This window comes from Petaurus breviceps, unplaced genomic scaffold (genome assembly GCF_028583685.1).
Source record: "Petaurus breviceps papuanus isolate PSGF00001 unplaced genomic scaffold, PetGlider_PUasm1.0 91041, whole genome shotgun sequence".
Lineage (NCBI taxonomy): Eukaryota > Metazoa > Chordata > Mammalia > Diprotodontia > Petauridae > Petaurus > Petaurus breviceps.
The window spans coordinates 35,691,533-35,714,650 of record NW_027187400.1 but is presented as its reverse complement, the minus strand read 5'-3'; the positions used below and the strand labels follow the sequence as shown (position 1 = coordinate 35,714,650).

General features: G+C 44.1%; 1 protein-coding gene across 3 annotated transcripts in view; it reads right to left on the bottom strand.

Annotated features, from left to right (window-relative positions):
- MMEL1 (membrane metalloendopeptidase like 1) overlaps positions 1-22,879 on the bottom strand; it is a 65,945-nt gene extending 43,066 nt beyond the window's left edge. For 2 of the 3 annotated variants that reach the window (XM_069079509.1, XM_069079510.1), the window contains exons 1-5: positions 22,327-22,879; positions 21,646-21,809; positions 11,879-11,938; positions 4,116-4,277; positions 1,974-2,054 (exon numbers count right to left, since the gene is read on the bottom strand). In XM_069079509.1, coding sequence (XP_068935610.1) covers positions 1,974-2,054; positions 4,116-4,277; positions 11,879-11,938; positions 21,646-21,799 — 457 coding nt within the window. In that variant the 5' untranslated portion in view covers positions 21,800-21,809; positions 22,327-22,879. Of the gene's footprint in view, positions 1-1,973; positions 2,055-4,115; positions 4,278-11,878; positions 11,939-13,994; positions 14,073-21,645; positions 21,810-22,326 lie in introns of all 3 variants that reach the window. The other variant, XM_069079511.1, reaches the window with a different exon arrangement.
- Positions 22,880-23,118: the final 239 nt, after the last annotated feature.

The window sequence follows — 23,118 nt, the reverse complement described above, 5'->3', positions numbered from 1 at the left end:
GGTTATAATCCTTCTTCACAACATGACTAACATTCAACGTGAAGGTATTTGTAGAACCTACATCTGATTACATGCTGCCATGGGGGGGAAGGGAGAAGAGAGGAAGGGGGAGAAAATTGGAAATTCAACGGATTGTAGAACTGAATGTTGTAAACTAAAAGTAAATAAATAAATTTAAATTAAAAAAAAACATATACAAGCCAACATAGAAACAGGCACAATATAGTCATAGAAAAACATAATCAGGGCTGCTAGGTGGCACAGTGAGTAAAGCGCCGGCCCCGGAGTCAGGAGGACCCAAGTTTGGTTCTGGCCTCAGACACTTAACAACCAACCACATACACACAAAAACCAAACAAACAAACAAACAAACAAACAAACTAGCCGTGTAACCTTGGGCAAGTTACTTAACCCCAATTGCCCTCCAAAAGGCAAAAAAAAAAAAAAAACCCAAAAGAAAACATAATCAACAAATCAATCTACAAACATTTATTAAGTGCTTGCCAGGCACTGGGCTAAGTATTGTGGGTACAAAGATGGGCAAAAACATACTCCCTGCCCTTAAGAAGCTCACAGTGTAATGGAAGAGCCAATCCAGAAATGACCAAGTATATATAAGGTACATATGGAGGGGATGGAAGGTGGCCTTAGAGAGAAAGGCTTAAGTTCTGGGGGATCTCGGTAAGGTGTCCTGCACAAAGTGGTTTTTGAACTGAGTCTGGAAGGAAACTAGGGATTCTAGGAGGCAAAGGTGAGGAGGGAAGGCATTCCAGGCATGGGGGACAATCACTGCAAAGGAGGTGAGAGATGGTGGCTAGAAACAGGAGGCAGGCAGGATAGCCACTCTAGTTGGAGAGTAGAGACCATGGGGGAGAATAAAGTTTAAGAAGACTAGAAAGGTCAGAAGGGACCAGGTTATATAGAGCTTTAAATGTCAAACAGCAGATTTTCTATTTGACCCTAGAGGTAAAAGGGAGCCACAGGAGTTTCTAGAAACCCACACAATATAACACAGAAACACACAACACCACCACAGAAACACACGACACCCAGCACAGAAACTTACAACATAAAGAGAAACACACAGCATAGCACAGATACATAAATGAATCTGACAAAATCAAGGCACGTGTAAACACACAGCATAGTGACACACATAGATATATGGTCCAGACACAAAGAAATGTAACACAAACCACAGAGGAGACATTCAGAAACATGCATGGATACACAGTAGACATAGCAATCCAAGGACACCGACACAGAGACAGCCCTAAACCCTTCTTCCCTATCCCGTGCCTGCCCCTTCCTCTCTTGCATATGCTAACTATTTCCTGGGTTCCACTTTCATTTGGCTAACTCCACAATTGCCAAAGATAAACCTTGCCAGGGTCACTTCCATGGGCATTGAGGTTTATAAAGAGCTTTGCATAATCTCATTTGAGCCTCACAATGACTTCGGGAGATAGGCAATTGACCTCATATTACAGAAGAAAATGGAACCAGTGCATGATCACACAGCTAAGGCTCAAACCTGACTCTGCAGACTCCCAGTCTGGTCCTCTTTCCCCTAGCCCAATCTGCCCTTGCAGTAAGGTCTCCAGACTCACTTAGGCAGACTCATTTGGCCTCTGCTCCTCAGTGGCTATAGCTAGTACCCTTGCTGGAGCATGTGGGAGTATCAGGGGCTGCTGTCCAGGGTCACAGCCTGTGACTCTGCCTTTTCCCCACCTCTGATCTTCAGTGCCCAACCTCCGATGCCTTGTGGGGTCCCAGGTACTAGCAGAGCTAACCATCAGGAGTTGGTGTTGTAAGAAGACTGTACCATAGTGTTGGCTCCCGGGTGTATCAGTCCAGATGTTGTTCGCTGTCCCTCTTAACTACCCATCCTCCCCAGTTTCTTCCCCAGCCCTAAATAGTATAGCCTAGGGCAATCCCAAATCCAAAGCAGAGGAAAGCCAAACAGCACTTACTTTCATTCATGCAGGAACTATAGAGCATTTTTGCTTTCTGGATAGCCTTCCGGTCTCCCTCTCTAGGGGTCTCCAACACACCTGGGGCAGAAGGGAGAGCACAGCTGGATGGGGGCCTTAGGAGGAGACAACAGAGAATCCTGGTCACTTCTGCCTGTGATGGAGAGCAGGGTCAGGAGTGGGCTATTCCTTGACCTCAAGAAGGTAAGAGTGAGGCTTGGAGAGGTTAAAGGCCCTCATCCAGAAAATGAATCTCCCTCATTTCTTTGCACAAGTCAGGGATTATTGATGTGGCATGTTGTATATATGCTGTCAGAATCAGCTGATCCATTGGTTGGTTTTGTTGAAACTAACTTTTGGAGTCTCTTTTTTTCTTTTTTCTTGTAAGAAATGACTTCTTGTGTAGGGAGGTGGGGAGTAATCCAATAAGAAATAAAGAAATAATGTAGGGACAGAGGTATCAAGAAACTAAAAATAAGACCCATCCTCTCTGCAGCTAAGTCCAGATTGAAGCTGATGGACACATCAGAAATATGCCTGTAAGTATGCAGTATATATTACCATATGCAGTAAGCCAGTGTAGTCTGTTGGCATTATGAGGGCAGAGTGTATGATTGACAGGTTCACTTCTTTTTTTTTTTCTTTTTTGGAGGGGGGAGGGAAGGGCAATTGGGTTTAAATGACTTGCCCAAGGTCACACAGCTAGTAAGTGTCATGTGTCTGAAGCCAGATTTGAACTCAGGTCCTCCTGACTCCAGGGCCTGTGCTCTATTCACTGCCCACCTAGCCTCCCCAGTAGATTCACTTCTGGTGTGGGAAAGGGGGCATCTGCTTGCCTTCTAAAATTTCCTTTCTCTCATCTGTGGGGAACTGAGGGGTGGCTTTAGGCTGATCTTCGTTTTTATCTGATCTCAGGAGTTAGAAACATTAGAGACTTAGAGATTACCAGGTCCAACACCCCCATTTTAAAGATGAAGAAACTGAGGCCCAGGGAGTCAGTTAATGGTCTGGCCAGGGTCACACAGCTCTCACAGAACTGAGAATCAAACCCAATTCTTCTGACCTCCAATCTGATGCTTTCTGTGTAATTAAGATTGCTTTCCTCAATGAGGCTCAGTGGAAAGAGGGTGGCATTTGAATACAGAGGATCTGCCTAGGTAAGTTATTTAATCCCTTGAAGACTCAGATTCTTTATTTCTCAAATTCTAGAGTTGTACTAGATGGCTTCTGAAGTACTTTCCAGGCCTGCAGGTATGTTTCTTTCTTTTTTTTTTTTGGAGGGGCAATTGGGGCTAAGTGACTTGCCCAAGGTCACACAGCTAGTTTTTTTTGTGTTAAGTGTCCAAGGCTGGATTTGAACTTAGGTCCTCCTGACTCCAGGGCTGGTGCTCTATTCACTGCGCCACCTAGCCACTCCCTAGGTCTGCAAGTATGAACCTAAAAGCCTGAGGTCTTCCACGTTCCTGGAACTCCTCTCATGGAGCAGGTGCACCCTGGAGATTTGTTGATTAATTGGTACCAAGTTTACAACTGCAGACTTCACCATATTGCCAAAGGTTGTCCATAGGTACTTTTTGTTATGCTGAGTTCTTGTGGTCTGAAAATAGCATGGAAAATTGGCGTCATCACCAGCTTACCATAGATGTTATAAGTAGACTAACCAAGTATGATGGGAAGAGAGCTGCACTGGGAGTCACAAGGTCTGGGTTCAAAACCCACCTGTGCCACTAACTAAATGAGTTTGAGCAATTACTTTCATCTGTTTGGGCTTCTGTTTCCTCAATTGTAAAATGAGGGATGGCTCCCTTCCAGCTTCATATATATGAGAAATTACCTGCAGCCTCTAACATAAAGTCACTGCTTGCCATGGCTTACCCAATACCATGAGCCCAAGCCAGGGGTGGGAAACCTGTGACCTCAAGGCCACATGTAGTCTTCTAGTTCCTCAAGTGAGGCCCTTTCACTGAAGCCAAACCTCACAGAACAGATCCCCTTAATAAAAGGATTTGTTCTGTAAAACTTGAACTCAGTAAAAAGGCCACAACACACTCAAGGACCTAGAAGGCCACATGTGGCCTTGAGGCTTCAGGCTCGAGGCCCAAACTGTGACTCCTAGCCAGAACAACCCTTTCCACTCCTCACCTTTAAGTATGATTTCCAGCTCATCCCGCAGGTTATCAAAGATGCTGTATCGAGAGCTGCTCTCTGGAATCACGTGGCGATTGATCCAGCCCCCGCAGGCATACTGGTAAAAGTCATTACAAGGTTCGCTGGTGGGGTCCATGTTCTGGATGATCCTAGAAGCTGTCCACCACAATGTCAGATATTTGAGATGATGGGGACCCTGGAATCCAAATCAACACCTGGAAGGGTCTTGACTCCAAGCCCAATTGATCTATATCTGGCCACTGGTCCCAGATGTCTTGGGAAGAGAAAGTGAGACTGGTGACCTTGCACCTCCCTCCCTCACTTCAATCCAATTCATTTGCATGTCCTGGCATCCATCACCTCCCTGAAATCACTGTCTTCTTTGAGAACGAAGAACAAAAACAACAATTAGTGCCCAAACACGGTCAAAAGGCACTAGCCCTTGGGAGGGGCACTTCCTACCCCCCTCTTTTTTCCTGGGCAGTGATCAGGGACAAGGAATGGGTGAGTTGGGTGAATGATACGGCACAGTGTGCATCCAGGAGGGTGCTCTATTTCTTTGGTAAATCGAACACTCATGGAAGAGACCACTGAGTTCAACTGAACTTTCTGGGTTAAGGAGAAAATGCTTTTATCCTTATTAACAATAGCTAGCATTTCTAAAGGACTTTAAGTGCTTTAGACATTATCTTACTTGATTCTCACAACACTTCTGCAAAGTATGTTCTCCCCGTTTAGCAGTTGAGGGCACCAAGGCTGAGGGAAGCTCAAACATTCACCCAGTTAGTGGATGAGCTTGGAAAGAGTTAGATTTGAAGACAAAACAGCTCAAGGATTTCAGGGATGCAACATCATCTCCCAAACAATCAATCAACAAGTGAACTTGGATTAACGAGTGTTTATTTAAGCAAAGCCAAGAATTGAGTTTCACTTTCCCTCCGCCTCCAGCCCTCATCCTGAATAATGAGTATTTTCACACGGAATGGTGACCCTGCAGCACCATAGTCAGCAAACAGGCCTGTTCCCAGTGGCTGCTGGGGAGAAAAACATTTGGGAAGATTCTTATAAGATCATGTAAAAAAGGGGGTAGAGTGGCACTGCATCTGGTTGGAGGGCTGCACCTGGAACCAGGAATGGGTCAGGTTGGGACAAATCCTGTCTTTGATACTTATTAGTTGTGTGACCCTGTAAAAGTCTCTGGAACTCTCTGAGCCTCAGTCTTCCCATTTGTGAATTGAGAAGGTGAGGATAGATGGCCACCAGGGTCTATTTCAACTCTCAATCTATTATCATAAAATCATATCAATGACCCTGGATGCTAGGGAGACTCGGGCCCTTTTAGGCTAAGGCCTTTTCAGGTATTCACTTAGAGTGAGGTAACACCCATTTCAGTGAATAGGCCTCTTTAAGTGAATCAAGGGATGGCCCCTTTAATTAGAAAAAGAAAAAAAAAATCAAGGTGGCAGGGAAAGACCCTCAGGCTTGCTGTTTCTTAGAGAAAGTTACCATTGACATTCACTCTAAGCCGGGAGGGCCCAAAATACAGTCATTAAGTGGAGTAAGGACCTCGCCAACTAGCTGGGTCCCCATTCAGGCAGCTTGGTCTACTCACAGGTTGTTTGTCCTTTGTTTTCATGAGGACCATGGCATCAGGGAGGTGATGACATAACTTGCAGTTGAGTTTGATTTGAGTGAGGGAGGGCTGGGCAAGGTCACCAGCTTCACTTTCTCCTCCAGAGCCATCTGGGTCCAGTGACCTGATACAGTCAGAATGACTGGAGATGACCCAGGATGCAATGAGAGCCCTACAATGTGGAATATGTATGTATGTATGTGTATGTATATATGTGTGTGTTTGTAGAAATGTGTATATATATATATATGTGTATATTATATAAAATGTGTGTGTGTGTGTGTGTGTGTGTGTATTTTTCTGTGGTCATACTCTGGCTGTTTTGTCATTCATTTTGCCATTATTAAAAGATACCTTTGTGTTTTTTAAAATTTTTGTTTTGTTTTGTTTTCTCCTATCTCTATCCCTTGCACATTTCCTCATAACAAAGGGGAAAAAAATACTTCCGCATTATTGAATGACAAAATAGCCAAGTCTGACCGTATCTGTTATGATAGGATGGTATGAAAATAGATGGAGACCTGTAAGGGCTGCTAATGACATCTAACTCCATCCTCTCATTTTACAGTTAAGGAAACAGGATAAGAGAGGTCAAGGGACTTGCCCAGAGTCAGACAGCTACTAAAAATCAAAGGCAGTATATGATTTACTCCTGATTCTAGGTGCAGCCTTCTTTCCATTATGCCTTCCCTCAAACTCTCCCCGCCCCCCAACCCCAGCTTCTCTTCTGAACTTCCCAAGATCGTATGAGAATCTTCCCCAAATGTTTTTTTTCTTTTTTAAATAAAGGCAGCTATTAGGATCAGGTCTGATTGCTGACTGGGAATACTGCAGGACCTTTGTTCCAAATGAAAGTCCTCATTATGCTGGACGACAGGTGGAGACGGAAAAAGTGAAGCTGAAGCTCTGTAGTTAGCACATACTTAATCAATGTTTGTTGATTGATCGATCGGGAAGGAAGAAAACAAGCATTTTGTAAATGCTTACTGTGAATAGGCCTCTTTAAGTGAGTCAAGGGATGGCCCCTTTAATTAGAAAAAGAAAAAAAAATCAAGGTGGCAGGGAAAGACCCTCAGGCTTGCTGTTTCTTAGAGAAAGTTACCATTGACATTCACTGTAAGCCAGGCAGTGGGTCTAAGCACTTTAGGAATATTATCTCATCCAATCCTCATCACAGTCTCAGGAGGAACTGCTATTGCTTTTAGTGTCCTTATTTTACTGTTGAGGAAACTGAGGCAGACAACTGGCAAACTGCTTGTTCAGGTGCCCCAGGGACTGTATTAAATATGAACTGAGTCAAGTGAGACACTCTGAAACCCTTGAAATTTTTATTTTAAAACCTAACTCTCCCTTATCAAATTCTCTTCTTGTCATTGCCCCTCAAAGCATATGTACGAATGTATGTGTTCCATGTTGTCTTTCCCCATACAACGTAAACTCCTTGAGAACAGGGACTGTTTCATTTTTCTTTCTACTTCCAGTGCCTAGAACAATACTTTGTACGTAGTTGGTGCTTAATTAATGCTTGTTAATTGGTAGGTTGCTTGTGGGAAACTGAGGGTTCTAGATAATCAGAGGTTTTCTGTACAGCTGCAGATCTCACTGATGTCCTCAAGACGCTGACCAGGCAAACCTCAAATGAGTATATTGCATCCTTACTGATAAGCACAGAAACCATGCCAACCAGTCACCAGGATGACTGGTTCATTCTTCCATCATGAAGAGGAATCTAGAAGCTGCCTGTGCTTATGAGGACTGCTCCTTTCCCTGATACTTGGGGAAGCCGTCAGTCAGGCAGTTGGTCACAAGCATTTTATTAGGCACCTATTACATGCCAGGTGTAATGCTAAGTGCTAAGAACATAAAGAAAGGTAAAAAAAAGGTTTTCCCTCCTTTCAAGGAGCTCACATACTGGTGGTGGAGACAATATGAGGACAAATAGGTTGATAAGAACTATACAGAATAGGTGACAGGTATTTCAAAAGGAGGGTGCTAGTCATGAGATCCAATAGACCACTCTGACATTGCCCTGAAATGTCACAGATCATAGCTCTTGAGCTTGAAAAGACCATAGAGGCCATCTGATTCAATCCCTTCAATTTTATAGCAGAAGAAACTGAAGCAAGGGAGGTTGTGACTTGTCCAAGGTCATCAGAGGCAGGATTTGAACCCAGATCAGACCAGTGACCTCTCCACTCTACCCCACTCCCAACCCTGTTTGGCTGAGTCCTAGATGCCTTCAACTCAGATAGCCTCTTTCTGGTTCCTAGAAAAAGTAGCTGCCTGTGCCACCAAAGCATTCCCTTCAAGGCACTTTGGTCACATTATCTCCAATTTATCCAGAGCACACTGGTTGGTGATCTAGGGATGCAATGTTCTGGATAATGGAGGTAAGGAAAAAGGAGATAAAAAAATAACCAATTGGAAGCACATGTTCTCCAAAGAGATCTTTGCAACATCAGGAGAAAGCATGGACAGCTTCTAGCATCTTGAATGACCACTAACCCTGAAAACAAACTTATGGAAAGATTTGGATAAGAGTTGCCTACAGTAGACATACCTGGATGGACTGTGGTCTGTATCACTGTATGGAACTTCCAAATCAAGGAAATCACAACTTCATTAGAAATTATTAATAAACTGGAAAGCATTTAGTCAAAAGTAGCCAAGATGGCAGAGTCTTGGAATACTTCCATGTGAGGATGGCTAAAGGAACTAGGGTTGTTTAGCCTGGAGAAGAGAAGACTCAGGGAACACAGGAGAATTGTTTTCAAGTCATATGGAAAGAGAGATTTGAGGAATAACTCATGGAAACAGAAAGACGCTCCACTGCTCATCTCCAGGAATCCTCTTTGGTTTTGCCCCATGCCAAGAACGCTCTTTCTCCTCAGATCCACCTACTGACTTCCCTGGCTTCCTTTAAGTCTTACCTAAAATCCAATCTTTTACAAGGAGCCTCATTCAATCCCTCTTAATCCTAGAGCCTTCCCTCTTAATTATTTCCTATTGTTCTTCTATGTAGGTTGTTTACGTAAATTTGTTTGCATGTGGTCTCCCACATTAGACCGTGAGGTCTTTGAAGGCAGGGACTGTCTTTTGACTCTTTTTGTGTCCCCAGTGCTCAGCACAGTACCTGGCATATAGTAGGCATGTATTAAGTGTTTATTAGATCGATTGAATGGAAGTTTACTTGACCAAAGGTAGAAGAACCAGGAACACTGTGTGATAAATTGCAAAGAGATATCAAGGGCCAGTTTCTGACCCGATCCATAAATGGGAAGAGTCTGGTCCAGGATTTCTCCCAAGCCAGCTCCCTGTGAAGGCTATATTATGTCTTAAGATTGGCTCGCCATCTCTTCCTGACTTGCAGGAGTTTAGGACGCGATAACAGAGCAGTGACCCAGACAGAGATGCAAACAGGGGAACAAGGACATTAAAACATGTGGATGTATGTAAATGAACAAGGACATTAAACATTCTCTCATGGGAACCTAAGAAATAATTGCTTTACATTCATTATATAAACCCTGTTCTCTGGTCAATAAATGGGAACTGTTATGACAGAACCTGCCTGGCTCGTGTCCAATCATTCCACACTTCTCAGTTCAGCCTGTGCACATTTTGATGCAGACATCAAAGGGACACACTGTGACGTGCTCCTCTGCTTCAAACCCTCATTTCCTAGATAAGGAAATGGAAACTTAGACTTCTAAGACCTTGAAGAAATGTTTGTTGAATGAATGAAATCTCTCCCCCCCCCCCCCCCCCCTGTTCCGAGTTTCCTTGTTTCTGTTATTTTCCCAGTCACAGGCAGCAGGTGGCTGAGTGGAGAGAACATTAGGCCTGGATTCTGGAAGATCTCAGTTCAAATTTGACCTCGGGAACTTAATTAGCTATATGACCCTGGGAGAGTCACTCAGCTTTTATTTGCCTCAGTTTCCTCATTTATAAAATGAAAGGACTGGACTAGACTGCATCCAAGGTTCCTTCTGGCCCCGAACTTATGACTCTGAGTCATTCTCCTTCCTTGCCCCCAACCCCTCACCATATTTTGTCAATTGCTAAGTCTTATTTACAATATCTCTCACTTCCATACCTTTCTTTCCATTTGCCAATTCAGTTCTAGGCTAATAGCTTTTTTTTTTTCCTTTTTGGAGAGCAGTTGGGGTTAAGTGACTTGCCCAAGGTCACATGGCTAGTTTTTGTGTTAAGTGTCTGAGGCCGAATTTGAACTCATGTCCTCCTGATTCCAGGGCCGGTGCTCTACTCACTGTACAACCTAGCCGCCCCGATTAAGCTCTTTCTTGTATTATTGTTAATAGTAAATCATTTAATTGCTCTTCCTGCTTCTAAGTTACTCCCTTCTCAGATTCATCTTATACAGAGTTGCTGAAATTACCTTTCAAGAATATATGTGATCCTGTCACTCCCTTGCTCACAAATCATCCTGGGCTCCCTATTTTCTCTACAATATAATACCGACTTCTCATTAAAGCATTTAAGGCAGTCTACAATCTGGGATCAACCTGCCTTTCCAGCTTTATTTCATTTTGCTACATTTCATGAACTCCACCTTCAATCTAATCCAATCCAATTCCATTCAATAAGCATTTTAAATTGCCTATTAAATATAAGGCACTGTGCTTGAGGTTCCAGCAAAATTAGCCTACTAGATGTGTCCCAACTTCAACATTTCATCTCCTGCCTCCAGACATGTGTTCTTGCCATTTCCCATGCCTAGAACACACTCCTTTGTCATCTTCACCTCTTAGAATCCTTCAGCCTCCTCCTCCTCCTCCCCCTTTCTCCTCTTTCCCCTCCTCCTTTTCCTCCTCCTCCTCCTGCTTCTTGTCTCCTTTTTCTTCTTGTCTTCTCCTCCTCCCTCCTTCTCTCTCAGTTCTTCCTCCTTCTTATCCTTCTCCATTTCCTCCAATTACCTTGAATTATCCATTTGTGTAATAAATTATATCCCCTCCTCCAATATTCAATTCAAACTCTTTGAAAGTGGACATTTCCTTTCTGTCTTTGTATATTTAGCACCTAGATCAGTGATTTGACCAGGATTTGAACCTAGGCCTTTTGACTCCCAGTCTGGTGGCCCTTTCTTTGGGCCAGGCAATATCTAAACTTTTTCTGTCATCAATCAGTCAATCAACAAACACTTATTAAGTATCTGCTGTGAGCCAGAGTTTTCATTGATTCATTTCTTCATTCATTCATTCATTCATTCATTCATTCATTCATACATTCATGCAAGGAGCCTACATTGTGTTGGGGGAAATCACAAGCACATATAAAAGCATATAAAATCACTAGTACATGAAGCATAGTAGGCACTTGATGATGCTTGTAGGCTTTTGGAGGCCAGCACTAGCAGCTGAGATCTCAGGCAGAAGCTGATGCTTGAGCTGAGGTTTAAAGGAAATGGGATTTAAGAGGAAGAGGTGAGAAGGTAGGGCATCCCAGGCAGGGGAGATGGTTTTAACAAACACGTGATTGGGAGTATGAAGCGCTGCACATACGGAACATCCAAGGGACAGGTTGACTAGATCGTAAGGGGATCATACATAACAAGGCTGGAAAGTTAGGTTGGGACCAGGTGGGGAAGGGCGCTAAATGCCAAATGCACAAGTTCCCATTTGATCCTGGAGGCAACAGAGGACCAGTGACATTTCTAGCATATGGGGATGACATATTCAGACCTGTACTTTGTGGAAGATGAATGGGAGAGCGTAGAGACTTGAGATAGGGAAACCAATCCATAAGTTAATGCAATGCTCCAGGTTAGAGATGATGAAGAAAGGGTTGAACCGGGTCTGGAAAGGTCAAGTTATAGAAGTCTGTGTGACAGCCAAGGCAACCAGCCATGCAGCTCAGGAACTTTGTCAGCTCAGCAGCCAATTACCCTCCTGTCAAGCTCTGATTTCATTCTTAACTGAGATAAATGGTAAAGCATCCCTAGGTTGAAGCCTTTTCTAAGAGCAGGGGCCAGTGGAATGTGGCTGCACTGGAGAGGTGAAGGAACGCTAACCATTGTAACTCACAGTGATCTGTTTTGTATTGTTGTTCGCCAGGCTTAGTTTCAATCCTTTTTTGGGGATCACAGAGAGGACATTTTACTTACCTGCTATCACACAGCCAGGATGGACACAGATTTCTTCAAAACTGGTAGCAATCCTGGGGTCTGTAAGAGGGAAACAGGATAAATCAAACATGGAAACAGGATGTTCTTCTGGGAAGGGACAAAGATGTTACCAAAAGGCAGCCTGCGTGGGGAGGAGGGTAAGGAAAGGATCATAGGTTTCAAGCTGGAAGGGACCTCTGAAGCCATGTAATCCAATCTCCTCATTTTGCAGATGAGAAGTAGAGTCTCAGAGATGTGAAGTGTTTAGCTCAGGCTCACACAGCTAGTAAGTGTCAGAGTTGGGATTTGAACCCAGACCTTCAGAGCTATACATTCATTCTCTCAAGGGCCCCTACCCTTTGCTTTGCTGATGGTGCCAGGCCATCAGGGGCATTGAGGGTGGCAATATAGGCACCATCATAATTCACCAGACCCCAGGGAGGACTCTGTACAGAGGCCAACAGTCCTGTCCAGGGCACGTTGCCAACTGATTTTGCTTTGGAAAGGTTTAGGAGGATAAACAGAAGCTAATCAGGACAGTCTGGTCTTATGGGGCTTTAGCAGACTGTGTTCTCAAATTTAATCTCCCTGACTCCACTCCACCTGCCTCCTACTTGTCTGAAGTACTTGGGTCACCTCTGGAATTTTGCCTTTGCTTAGGCTGTGCCCTTCCTTTTTGGGATTTCTCTCCTCTCTCTTCTTAAACATCCTGTAAGGTCCAGTCAGAGCCAGGGCACCAGGAAGGTGCCTTCTAGCAGCTTCTTAACTATTCTTGTTAACAAAGCATTAATCTCAGTTGTTCCCATGCTATTTGAGGATCCACAGTACTCTCACTGCCCCTCCAAATTTCAGCACCATAGATCAAAGCTCCTATTGTCTCGCCTAGTTATTGTTTTGGTCTTCCCTCCCTTCCCCACAAAGCTTCTCCATGAGGCCCACATTGGTCAGTCTGTGCTCTAAAGTCTTTGAGTTCTCATGGTGAAGGCCACACAGTCTAGCACAGGCAATACAATTTTGTTTGCCTGTGAGGTGCAGGGTAAAGACTAGCAGCTATGTCAGCCTCACCTGTTGCCTTTTCAGTTCTGTGCCCAAGTTGGGCACTTACATGGCAACTAAGGGGAACTATGGGGATTGTAAGGAACCTTCACTTGAGCACTTTGACATTTTGCTGAGTGAATTCCCTGGAATAATTTGAGAGCGACCCAGATCTGGATCAAAATTGCTTCATTTAGTGAAATGAAAGGGGGTAGCTGAAGCCAGTGACAAGATGCTTTCCCACTTCTTTCATATCTGTTAGTTGCTGGACATGTCATTTTGGGAGCAGGAATGGAAAAGGGTCAGGTAGCATCAGAGTTGGCAATCTTGACCCTTCTTCTCACCAATAACCCAAAGCAATGTATCCCCTAAATGATACTGGAAAAGCCGTCCCTCCCCAATGAAGCCTTCCAAAATGGACTCCATCCAAAGTGATCTCTTCATCTTCAAACTCCCACAGCATTTACTGTTTGGTCCCTTTCATCTGGCATTTAATATAGGTTGCCTTATATTGTTGTGGGAATGCACGCCCTGCCTCTCCCAAATAGATCAGAAAACATGAGCTACGTTTTAATCTTCTCTTTTCCACTAAGAAGTACCATGGCTTGCACCCAGTAGGTGGTCAATAAATACGTTTCAAAATTGATCACATTTTCAAGTTGTTTCTTATGTCTTTATCTTGTCTTCCCAATTACTGGCTAAGCTCCTTAAGGGCAATGAAAATCTCTTTTATCACTCCTGTCTCCCCAACAGGGCTTAGCTCAACCTTAGGCACAAGAAAGATGCTCAATAAAGGCCAAAGAAGATGGACTTGACTTCCTTTCTCTAGTACAAGGCTATCATGTACAGGATAACACTTGGCCTTTTTTGTTGTTATTTTTTAATCTCTTTCCTGAGTCAATTTGCTTGGCAACCAGGGGGCATTATGGGAGTGGTAAACTCTGGTAGCATTAATGGTGATTAAGAGAAGTTAGTGTCCATGGCCATGTTGCCCACAGAGACCTCCTCTGTTTGGCAAATGTAGCTGCTTCCCAGGCAAACTTATGTGGACTATGCTTATAACAGGCAAGAAAAGGGCTACCTTTGAAATCTCTTCTTACAATAGTCTTCTCTTCTCTTGGGATATAGAACGAAATGGGAAAGAGCAGCAGTGACTTGCCTAGGGAAAAACAGAAGACTTAGCTAATCTCCAGATGTAAAGAATTTACATCCCACTGTCCTTGGACAGCTTCCTCTGAGACTGTCCCAGATCCTGGTCAGTTTTCGCAGGTGACCTCTAAGTTCAGGGCTGGTGAGTTACCCTATTGAAACACAGACTTAAAAATAATAAGGACTTTGGCTTCCCAGATGCTGCAGGGAACTGTACAGCATGAGACAGGCCAAATCTTCTTACACCATGCTGCCCAACATGGACTCATTGATACAGTGACATTGGCCTCTGGCTATTCCACAACCAAACTACTCCATCTCTTGGCTCTGCGCATGCTCTCTGGCTGTCCCCCATGCCTGGAATGCTCCTCCCCCTCTCCTCCAACCATTGATCTCTCTGGCTTCCTTTATATTCCAACTAAAATCTCATCTTTTATTGGAAGCCATCCCTAACTCCTCTCACTTCGAGTGCCTTCTCTCTCTTAATTATTCCCTATTTGTCCCGTATAAAACTTGTGTTGTACATATCTGTTTGCATGTGGTCTGCTCGATTGGATTGTAAGCTCTTATCACAGTGCTTGGCACATAGTAGGAGCTTAATAAATCTTTAATGATTGGTTGATTAGCAACAATGGATAATTACTAAACAAGTTCCCTGGAAGGGGTGTACCATCTATATTGTCTTTTTTTAATCACAAAGCCTCTGAGTAATTTATTCAGGCAATGCAAATATATAAAATAAACTGAGAGTGATAGCTGTCCATGTGATAAACATTTAAACATTTTGCCAAGAAAATAATGGCGAGAAAATTCATATTAAAATGTGGCATTTTGAAGGGAAACATTCTATATCCATCATGGTTCTTTCTCTTCTTCAATCCATGATCATTTCTCCTAAAGAAAATTAAGTATGGCTTATAAATTAAAGAAGAAATCAAACCAAAACATTTTATTAATCACTTTAGGTATATAAAAATTATTTGGACCCCCCTGAAAAAGCACAATTAATGGTTTATACATCCCATGGAATCTTTCTCCAATGATTATAAAAATGTTGTTTGGACTGGGTAAGTATAAAATTCTTAATGCACACCAAGGAAAGATAGGGCTTGAATCCAGAGGTCCAACTAAACCAATGAAAGAAGTCTAGACTTACGAATATTTTTTATCTCCTTCAAGCTGTACACATGAAACCTATCTGAGGGAAAGCTGTGACTAAATATGTTAAGAGACTTACTGGCATCCTATAATCAAAGCTCAATGAGAAGGATACATTTAAAGCAACCAACGCCCACATGTTAATATTCAGTTTATAATTTTGAACTTGCAAAATGGACTACAAAAAATTTGGAAAGTATTCTTAACAAAAACCTACACAATATTAGTAAACAATATGACCCACTATTCTAAGGAAGCTATAAAAATTATCTTAGGTTTAGCAAAAAGGAGGATGAAGATTGAGAAACATTCTCAGAGAACATGGAAAATAAATTAAAATAAAACTACAAAAAGCTACCTTCCTCGAGCAATAGTAAAAGATTAATAAGAGGAATTTGGGAAATTTAACCCAAAGTGGTTTATTGCAGGAGCAAAATATGAATAGATATAAGAGAGAATGTAATCAAAAGGTCAACAGTCACATAAATCCTATTTAAAATATGCCACTAAAGATACATCAAACAAATGGCTGAATCAAGCGAATATTTTTATAGAAATGGAAAGGTTCACAACAGTCACTTGGAATCAGAGAATTAACCTAAGATGGTCCTGCCAACTGGATGCCAAGTCCTTTACCACTAGGCTGGAAACCTCAACAGCAGTGGTGGCCCACATCCTATGCTCTTATGCTTGACCCATGAGTTATTCCAAGGTCTGATCATAATAAACACAACATTTTCAGCTTGAGCATCTGACTTGTTGCCCTTAAATATCTTATTCATTTTCTTGTCTGGCTGGCTCAGGAGCTGAGCTTGTGGCTACTAAGTATTTACAACAGTACAGAGTACTACTATTTGGAGGCTTCCATCACTAAAATATCTTAATGGGCAGATGGATCAGAACTGTTTGTCCCTAAATGAGGGGCTGCTGAGGTTACAGAGCCTCAGAGACTTCTAAAGGGATGGGGAACCTGCAGCCTTGAGGCCACATGTGGCCTTCTAGGTCCTTGGGTATGGCCTTTTGACTGAGTTCAAGTTTTACAGAACAAATCCTTTTATTTGAGGGGATTTGTTCTGTGAGGTTTGGATTCAGTCAAAAAGCTGCACCCAACGACCTAGAAGGCCACAGGTTCCCTAACCCTGGTCTAGACTATGTCTTACCTGAACAAAAGGTTCTGACTCAACATCAACAACAAATGGTTCATTCAGCCCCTTCTAGGATACCTCCAGTGATGGGGAGCTTCCTCTCTGTTATTCTGCTTTCTGCTTAGATAGTGCCTTCCTATCAGGGCACTCATCTATCAAGCTAGGGGTTGTGCACATCTCATGCCCCACTCAGGGAGGAAAGCAAGAAGCCTCCTTTGGGGACATAGAAGCTTTTATATGTATCTCCCACCCATTAAAAGTTGTTGGCAGAGAAAGATGCTTACATATCTCCTTTCCCTGATAACTCTGAAACAGAGACATTCTGATTTTCCTTCACAGTTGGGCAGTCAGAAACAAACCCAGCTTCCTGCGATGGGAGGAAGGACAAACTTCAGATTGGGTTTGTGAACTTGGAAGAAAGTAAACTCCTTGAGTACAGGACTTGGTTTGCTTTTGTCTTTGTATTGCTAGTGCCTAGCATGGTGCCTACACCTTGGAACTAGGATAGCATCTGGACCTGTGAGTTCATTGGCACAGAAAACTCCCAGATGAGAAAACTTCCTGTATCAAAGCCACCAGAACACTGAAGGGTTAAGAGATGAGCCAGGAGATGAAAGCGGAGCTTCTTGGTTTGCTGGCAGGTTCTCTGTCCCCCTTGCCCTGCTGTCTCTAGCCTCATACATAGTAAGTGCTTGGTAAATAAATGCTTACTGAATTAAATTGCCTATTAAACTAAATGCTTGCTGCAGGAAAGGATTTGAAGATTCAGAGCTGGAAGGCACTATTAAGTCTATTTATTCCAATGCCTTCATTTTACAAAATGGGAGATGGAGGGAGATAGTTTGCTTACAGGCACATATCTAATAAATGGTATAACAGGGATTCCAAGCCAGGCCTTCTGATCCCAACACTTGCACCCATTCCTCTGTACCATACAGGAATGAAGCAGAACTCCTTCTCTGTTGAGTTGCTAATGATACCACTCACTCCAGCTCTTAGCACACTGCCTGGATCATTTGTGGTTCAGTCACGTCCAACTCTTCCTTGGCAAAGATACTGGAGTAGTTTGCCTTTTATTTCTCCAGTATGTCCCCATTTTACAGATGAGGAACTGATGTAAATAGATGTTATGTAACTTGCCCAGAGTTACACAGCTAGTAAGAGTCTGAGGCTGGATTTGAATTGAGATCTTCCTGGCTCTAGACCCGGTGCTCTGCTTTATGCCTGTCACATAGTAGGAGTTTAAGAAATTCTTACTGATAGATTCCTTCAGAACTGTTTTCTATAGGAGCATTTCTCAGACATGTTGTAGAATGAATTCTAGGTTTGATAAGGGTCAGACTGGATGACCTCTGGTATCCTTTCCAGTTCTCAGGCTCTGTGATCTCCATGATTACCATGTAATCCCATAAGCATTTAGTAAATCCCTACCATGCAGCACCACATTAGCTGCTAGGAATACAAAGATAAAATGAAAAGGATAGCCTTTGCCTTCAAGGAACTTACAGTCAATCGGGGGAGTGGTTAGAAAGGAGAGAACATTTACAGGCTCTCATGGAATGCAACCTAGGACTCCAGCAGAGAAGAGTTGATTGTCTCTCTGCACCTTCCTCACTCTGCTCCTGGTTCTGTCCTCTGAAGCCAAGCAGAAGAAGCCTCATGGAACCTCTTTTACATAACAGTCCTTTGCCTACTTGAAGGCAGTCATCATGTGCCCCCTGCTCCCTTTAAGCCATAGTCATAGTCTAACTCCTTCATTGTCTAGATGAGGAAACCGAGTCCCAGAAACTTGCCCAACATCCAACAAGTAGGAAGTGTCAGAGCTGGGGTGTGAACTCTGATCCTCTGACACGAATCCAGCATTCTTTCACAACTATACCAAAGTGAAAAAACACAGCCAGATGTTCAAAATGTCCCTCAAGAAAAGAACAATTCAGTCAAGAGATAAGGGATCAAGCTGGATAAAGATGATACTATTAAAGATTTAGAGCAAGAAGGGACCTCAGAGGCCATGTAGACCAACTCACTCATTTTGATGGAGGAATGAGGAAACTGAAGCAAAGCCACTCACCTAGTTTAGTAAGCATCAGAGGCAAGACTTGAAACCAAGCCTTTCAACTCCCAAAGTATTAGGAGACTCCCTGTTTTCCAGAGCTAAGACCCAGCAAGCAGGCTGTGCCTTGAGCTTGGCATAACAATAATCCTCTGTGCTCACCCTCTGGATGATCTCACCCTCTGGCAAAATCACATAATTACTGTATTTCTTTAACCAGCACCAGGTGTTCTCTGAGCTCAGACAAGTATCATACAATCTCAGAAAGTATCCATGTTCTGGTCATGAAGTCCTGCTATGAATCAAACTTGTCTCATTGTTGCTGTTACCCCTCATCATCAGGGCTACCGTTCAGTGTGTAGTCATTGGTCTAATTATCGAGGTTTAGCCACACCAGAGTAGGTCCCCTCACTAAGGGCAGCACCCCAGCACATGTGTCCAATTCTCCTCCTTACTTGTAAGCTGTTTCCCTCACTTTGAAATTAAACTTCTGTTTGATTCCTGACTCTCCTGTCTATAGCCTGTTCTGTTCAGCTCCAGCTATCCACAGGTCAGAGACTGGTTTGGTCCAGTTGGCACCCCAGAGCTGTGTTGATAATTATACATTCATCAGAGAGATTTATACCTCACTTTGTAAGACATGCTATTAAACATCGACAGTAAGACAGCAGGATCCCTGTACACAATAGCTCCCAGGTTGGTTGTTTTGTCCTCTCAGCCCTACCAAAACAAGTCTTTATTTTTCCACTACAATAAATTGTTTTTTAATGTACCTGTCTTCAAAGCTGAAATCTCACCTTAGTGTTAAGACATTGAGTTGACATCTCCCAGGGTAACAGACATAGAGATAAGAAATGTTCTGGGCGCTGAGAAAATGTTATGAATGTCAAATACTCAGACATGCAATCAAGGGCCCTTGTAATAATTCAGGGATTTTGCTGTCCAGATGGAAAATGGGGGCTGCTAAGAAACTGCAGCTGGGAGATTTGTAGCAGTGAGCGCTAGAGGAAACCTCAGAGACTATGGAATCCAGCTTCCTCATTTTTCAGATGGGGAGATTGAGGGCCAAAGACAGCTGATTTGCCTTGGGTCACTCAGAAGTTCTGAGGCAGGATTTGAACTCAGATCTTCCTGACTTCAAGTCCAGCATTCTACCCACTACTCCATTCTGCTTCCATGGCAGCAATGCTTTTCCCTTCCCAACCCCACCCCATTTTAAAGATGAAGAAAATCAGGCCTAGAAGGGTGAAGAAGCAACCTGACTCAGTGGATCAAATCCCAAATTTGGAGTCAGAAAGACCTGAGTTCAAATTCTGCCTCTAATATTTACTCTGAAACCTATGACGTTAAAGAGAGAGGCAGTGGATAGGAGGTTAAACCAGAAATCTTGCCTCAGATACTTCCTAGCTATGCACCCAAGGACAAATCATTTAATATTAATATTGTTGTGGGTCAATTGTTTAAAGTCATGCCCGACACTTTGTGACCCCATTTGGGGTTTTCTTGCAAAGATACTGGAGTGGTTTGCCATTTCCTTTTCCAGCTTGTTTTACAGAAAAAGAAATTGAGGCAGACCAATCTAGTGACTTGCCCAGGGTCACAAAGCTAGTAAGAGACTGGATTTGAACTCAGGAAATATAAATCTTCCTGACTTCAGGTCTGCCCCGCTATCCAGTGTGCCACTTGGCTGCCCCTTTGATAATAATCGTACCAATCACCATAACTAGGATTTACATAGCACTCTAAGTTTAGCAAAGCACTTCACAAATCTTCTCTCATTTGATCCTCACAATAATCCTGGGAGGCAGGTGCTATTATTATAGCCATTTTTCAGACGAAGAAACTGAAGCATAGAGAAGCTTAGAGACTTTCTCAGAGTCACACAGCTAGGAAGTATTGGAAATGGATTAGAACTCAGGCTTTTCTGACTCCAGCTTCAGTGCTCTATCCACTGTGTCACCTCGTTGCCTCAGTTTACCTCCCCATGCCTCGATTTCCTCCTCTATAAAATGGAGATAATAACAGCAACCACCTAGTGGGATTATGGGGAGAAGCCACATGTAAAGTGCTCTGCAGGTCTAAAAGAGCTGGATAAACATATGCTCTTATTAAAAATGACTTGCCCAAGGTCTCACAGGTCATGAGAGACAGAGCCCAGATTCATATCACTAATAGCTGATATATAACTAACTCTTTAAAGTTTGCAAAGCACTTAAAATGGGCCATCTCATCTAATCCTAAAAAAAACCCAAAAAACAAAAAGAAAAAAAAAACCCAAACCCCTTGAAGTAGCTGATATCAGGATCCCTGTTTTATGGAAGAGAAGGTTGAGACTCTGGCTGGGTAAATGATTTGCCCAGAGTCACACAGCTAGCTGAATATCTGATGTGGGATTTGAACCAGGTCTTGTGACCTCAAATCCAGAGCTCTTTCCATTGGTTTGGCTCTTTACCAGTGAATGTTGGGCAAGCCCCAAGGAAAATCTACACAGGGAGAAGGGAGCTGAGAGTGGGGACCAGTCCTGGCTTACGATTCTTTGAGAAATAAAGTTTAGTATTTACAACTCCTGTGGGAAAACCAGAGCTAGCATCCCAGGAAAAAAATACCTACGGGAAGAGACTTCATTCATCAGAGGGAGAATTTTCTTGGGATTGTCATGGATCAAAAGCCCCCGAGGCTTTTCAGTCAAGCTTCTGGAAGTGTTTGCTGACTGGCCCTCAAGTGAGCTTCCCCTGGTCACCTCCTGTCCTCTTCCCAATCAAGACCTCTATTCCTCCCCTTGATCTCTGTGCTTGTTTCCCAGAACCTTCCAGACCAGCTGAAGCCTAAGCTGGTGGCTCAGCTGCCCTGGGCTACATTCCTTACCCTACATCTGAAGACTATGCAGGATGACAGAAGGAAGCCTCATTTGCTCTCTCCGTGAGGGGAGCTCTTTCTTTTGCAATAGGTGCAGCTGATGATATCACCTCAAACCTCAATTCATCAGTGCTGACCCTCTACCCCCTCCATGCCTTGGGGTGTTTATGAAAAAGTAAAGCTCATGCAAAAGCACCCTGACATGCAAAGCACCCTAGTTCAGCTCTGCATGTAATGCTTTGGGGGAAATCAACAAGGGCAGACTATCCATTGCTAAGCTAGCCCTTCTAAGCGGCCATGCAGAGTCAATCCTCTCAGATGAGCCTGAGCTGGGGTGACACACAGGGGCCAAGCCCTGCTTCCTCACTTACCCTTGACTTCCATGTAGAGGATCACCAGCGTAACCAAGGAGCAGGTCATGAGAAGCAGCAGCACTGACAGTCCCAGCTCCAGGACACTCCAGGCCTTCTTCCTGGATCTGGTCGATTTCTCTACAATACCCATTTGGCTTTCAGATTTCCCCATGATTGAAACTCTAAACAGGGAAAGGGGAAATTAAAATCGGACAAGTAGTAAGAGAAAAGGAAGACAGTTACTCAAAAAACTCAGTGAGAAAGGGAGGCAGGGAATGCAGACTAAATGGACAGCAAACAGTCCTATGCTTTAAAAAAAAATCCAATTCCCAAATTCTAGGAATGGAGGGGAGGGGCAGTGCCCATGCTGACAGTTAATAAATAATTCAAATCGTCCCCCTATCCCAGAATCCTAAATCTAGGGTTGGAAAGGACCCTAGAGATCTCTAGATCAACTATCATCTTACAGAAGAGGAAACTGAGGCCTCCCTCCCCAATCATAGACAAAGCAGGAAGGGTCATTTTATAGATAAAATCCAGAGCCAGAGCAGGTAAGTTTCTTGCGTAGGGTCCTACACGCAGGTAGAAAGCATCGGCGGTAGCATTGGTGCGGGCTGGTTTTCCCAAGGTCTTTCTCCATCCCCAGAGCCTACAGTCCAGCTGCACCACATCAGAGTATCCCAGTTTATCAAAACTAACCTAGCAAAGAAGCAGCCCTGAGTATTGGACCCTCCTGGGAGATGGAGATCCCAGGCTCATGCCCATTCTTGAAAGCCTCCTCTACTGGGGTCCTGTGTCCCTCGGTGCCATTCCAGTTCCAAGGTGGCAGATGGGGCAAGGTCCGTTTTCTTTGCCCCCCCGAGGCTTCTGGGGAGACGTGAGAGGCTCACAGCACTCAGCCAGAACTTTTCCCTCCTCGATACTCCAGAAGCCTGCTGTCTTCTTGCTGCGTCTGGGTGACTCCGTGGCTGCCTGGTGGTATCCTCGGGAGGGAGTCAGTGCAGAGGGAGAGAGCTGCTCCTGGGCAGGTGCTCGGACAGTTGGGATTCAGGAGGCTCCTGGAGAGGGATCCGGGAGTGCCGCGGCCACTCCGCTGTCTGTCTGTCTGGCTTCCAAGTTCTCAGCCAGGAACTTCTCGGGGAGTGCCCAGTCCCAACCCGGGGTCTCCAGGAGGCCAGGGGTGTGCTCTGAGCGAGCAGAGCAGCAAGGAAAGGCGAGCCCAGAGTCTGTCCTCCTCCGGACTGGTGCGGGCGGAAGGAAGCCCAAGGAGAGGAGGCAGCGGCAGCGGGAGCGCTGGGGGCGGGAGCAAGGGCTCCGCAGCGTGGGGGGACTCGGGTGCTATGCGGGGGCTGAGCGCAGTCTGGCTGGCTCACGAGCTGGCTAAGGAGCTGGGCGGCGCGGGGACGGGGCCCCTGTCTGTGTGGGAGTGAGCCGGGATGAGGATCTGGAGGTGTGTGTTGAGGGGAGCGGAGGGGAGTGACTGTCTCGCCT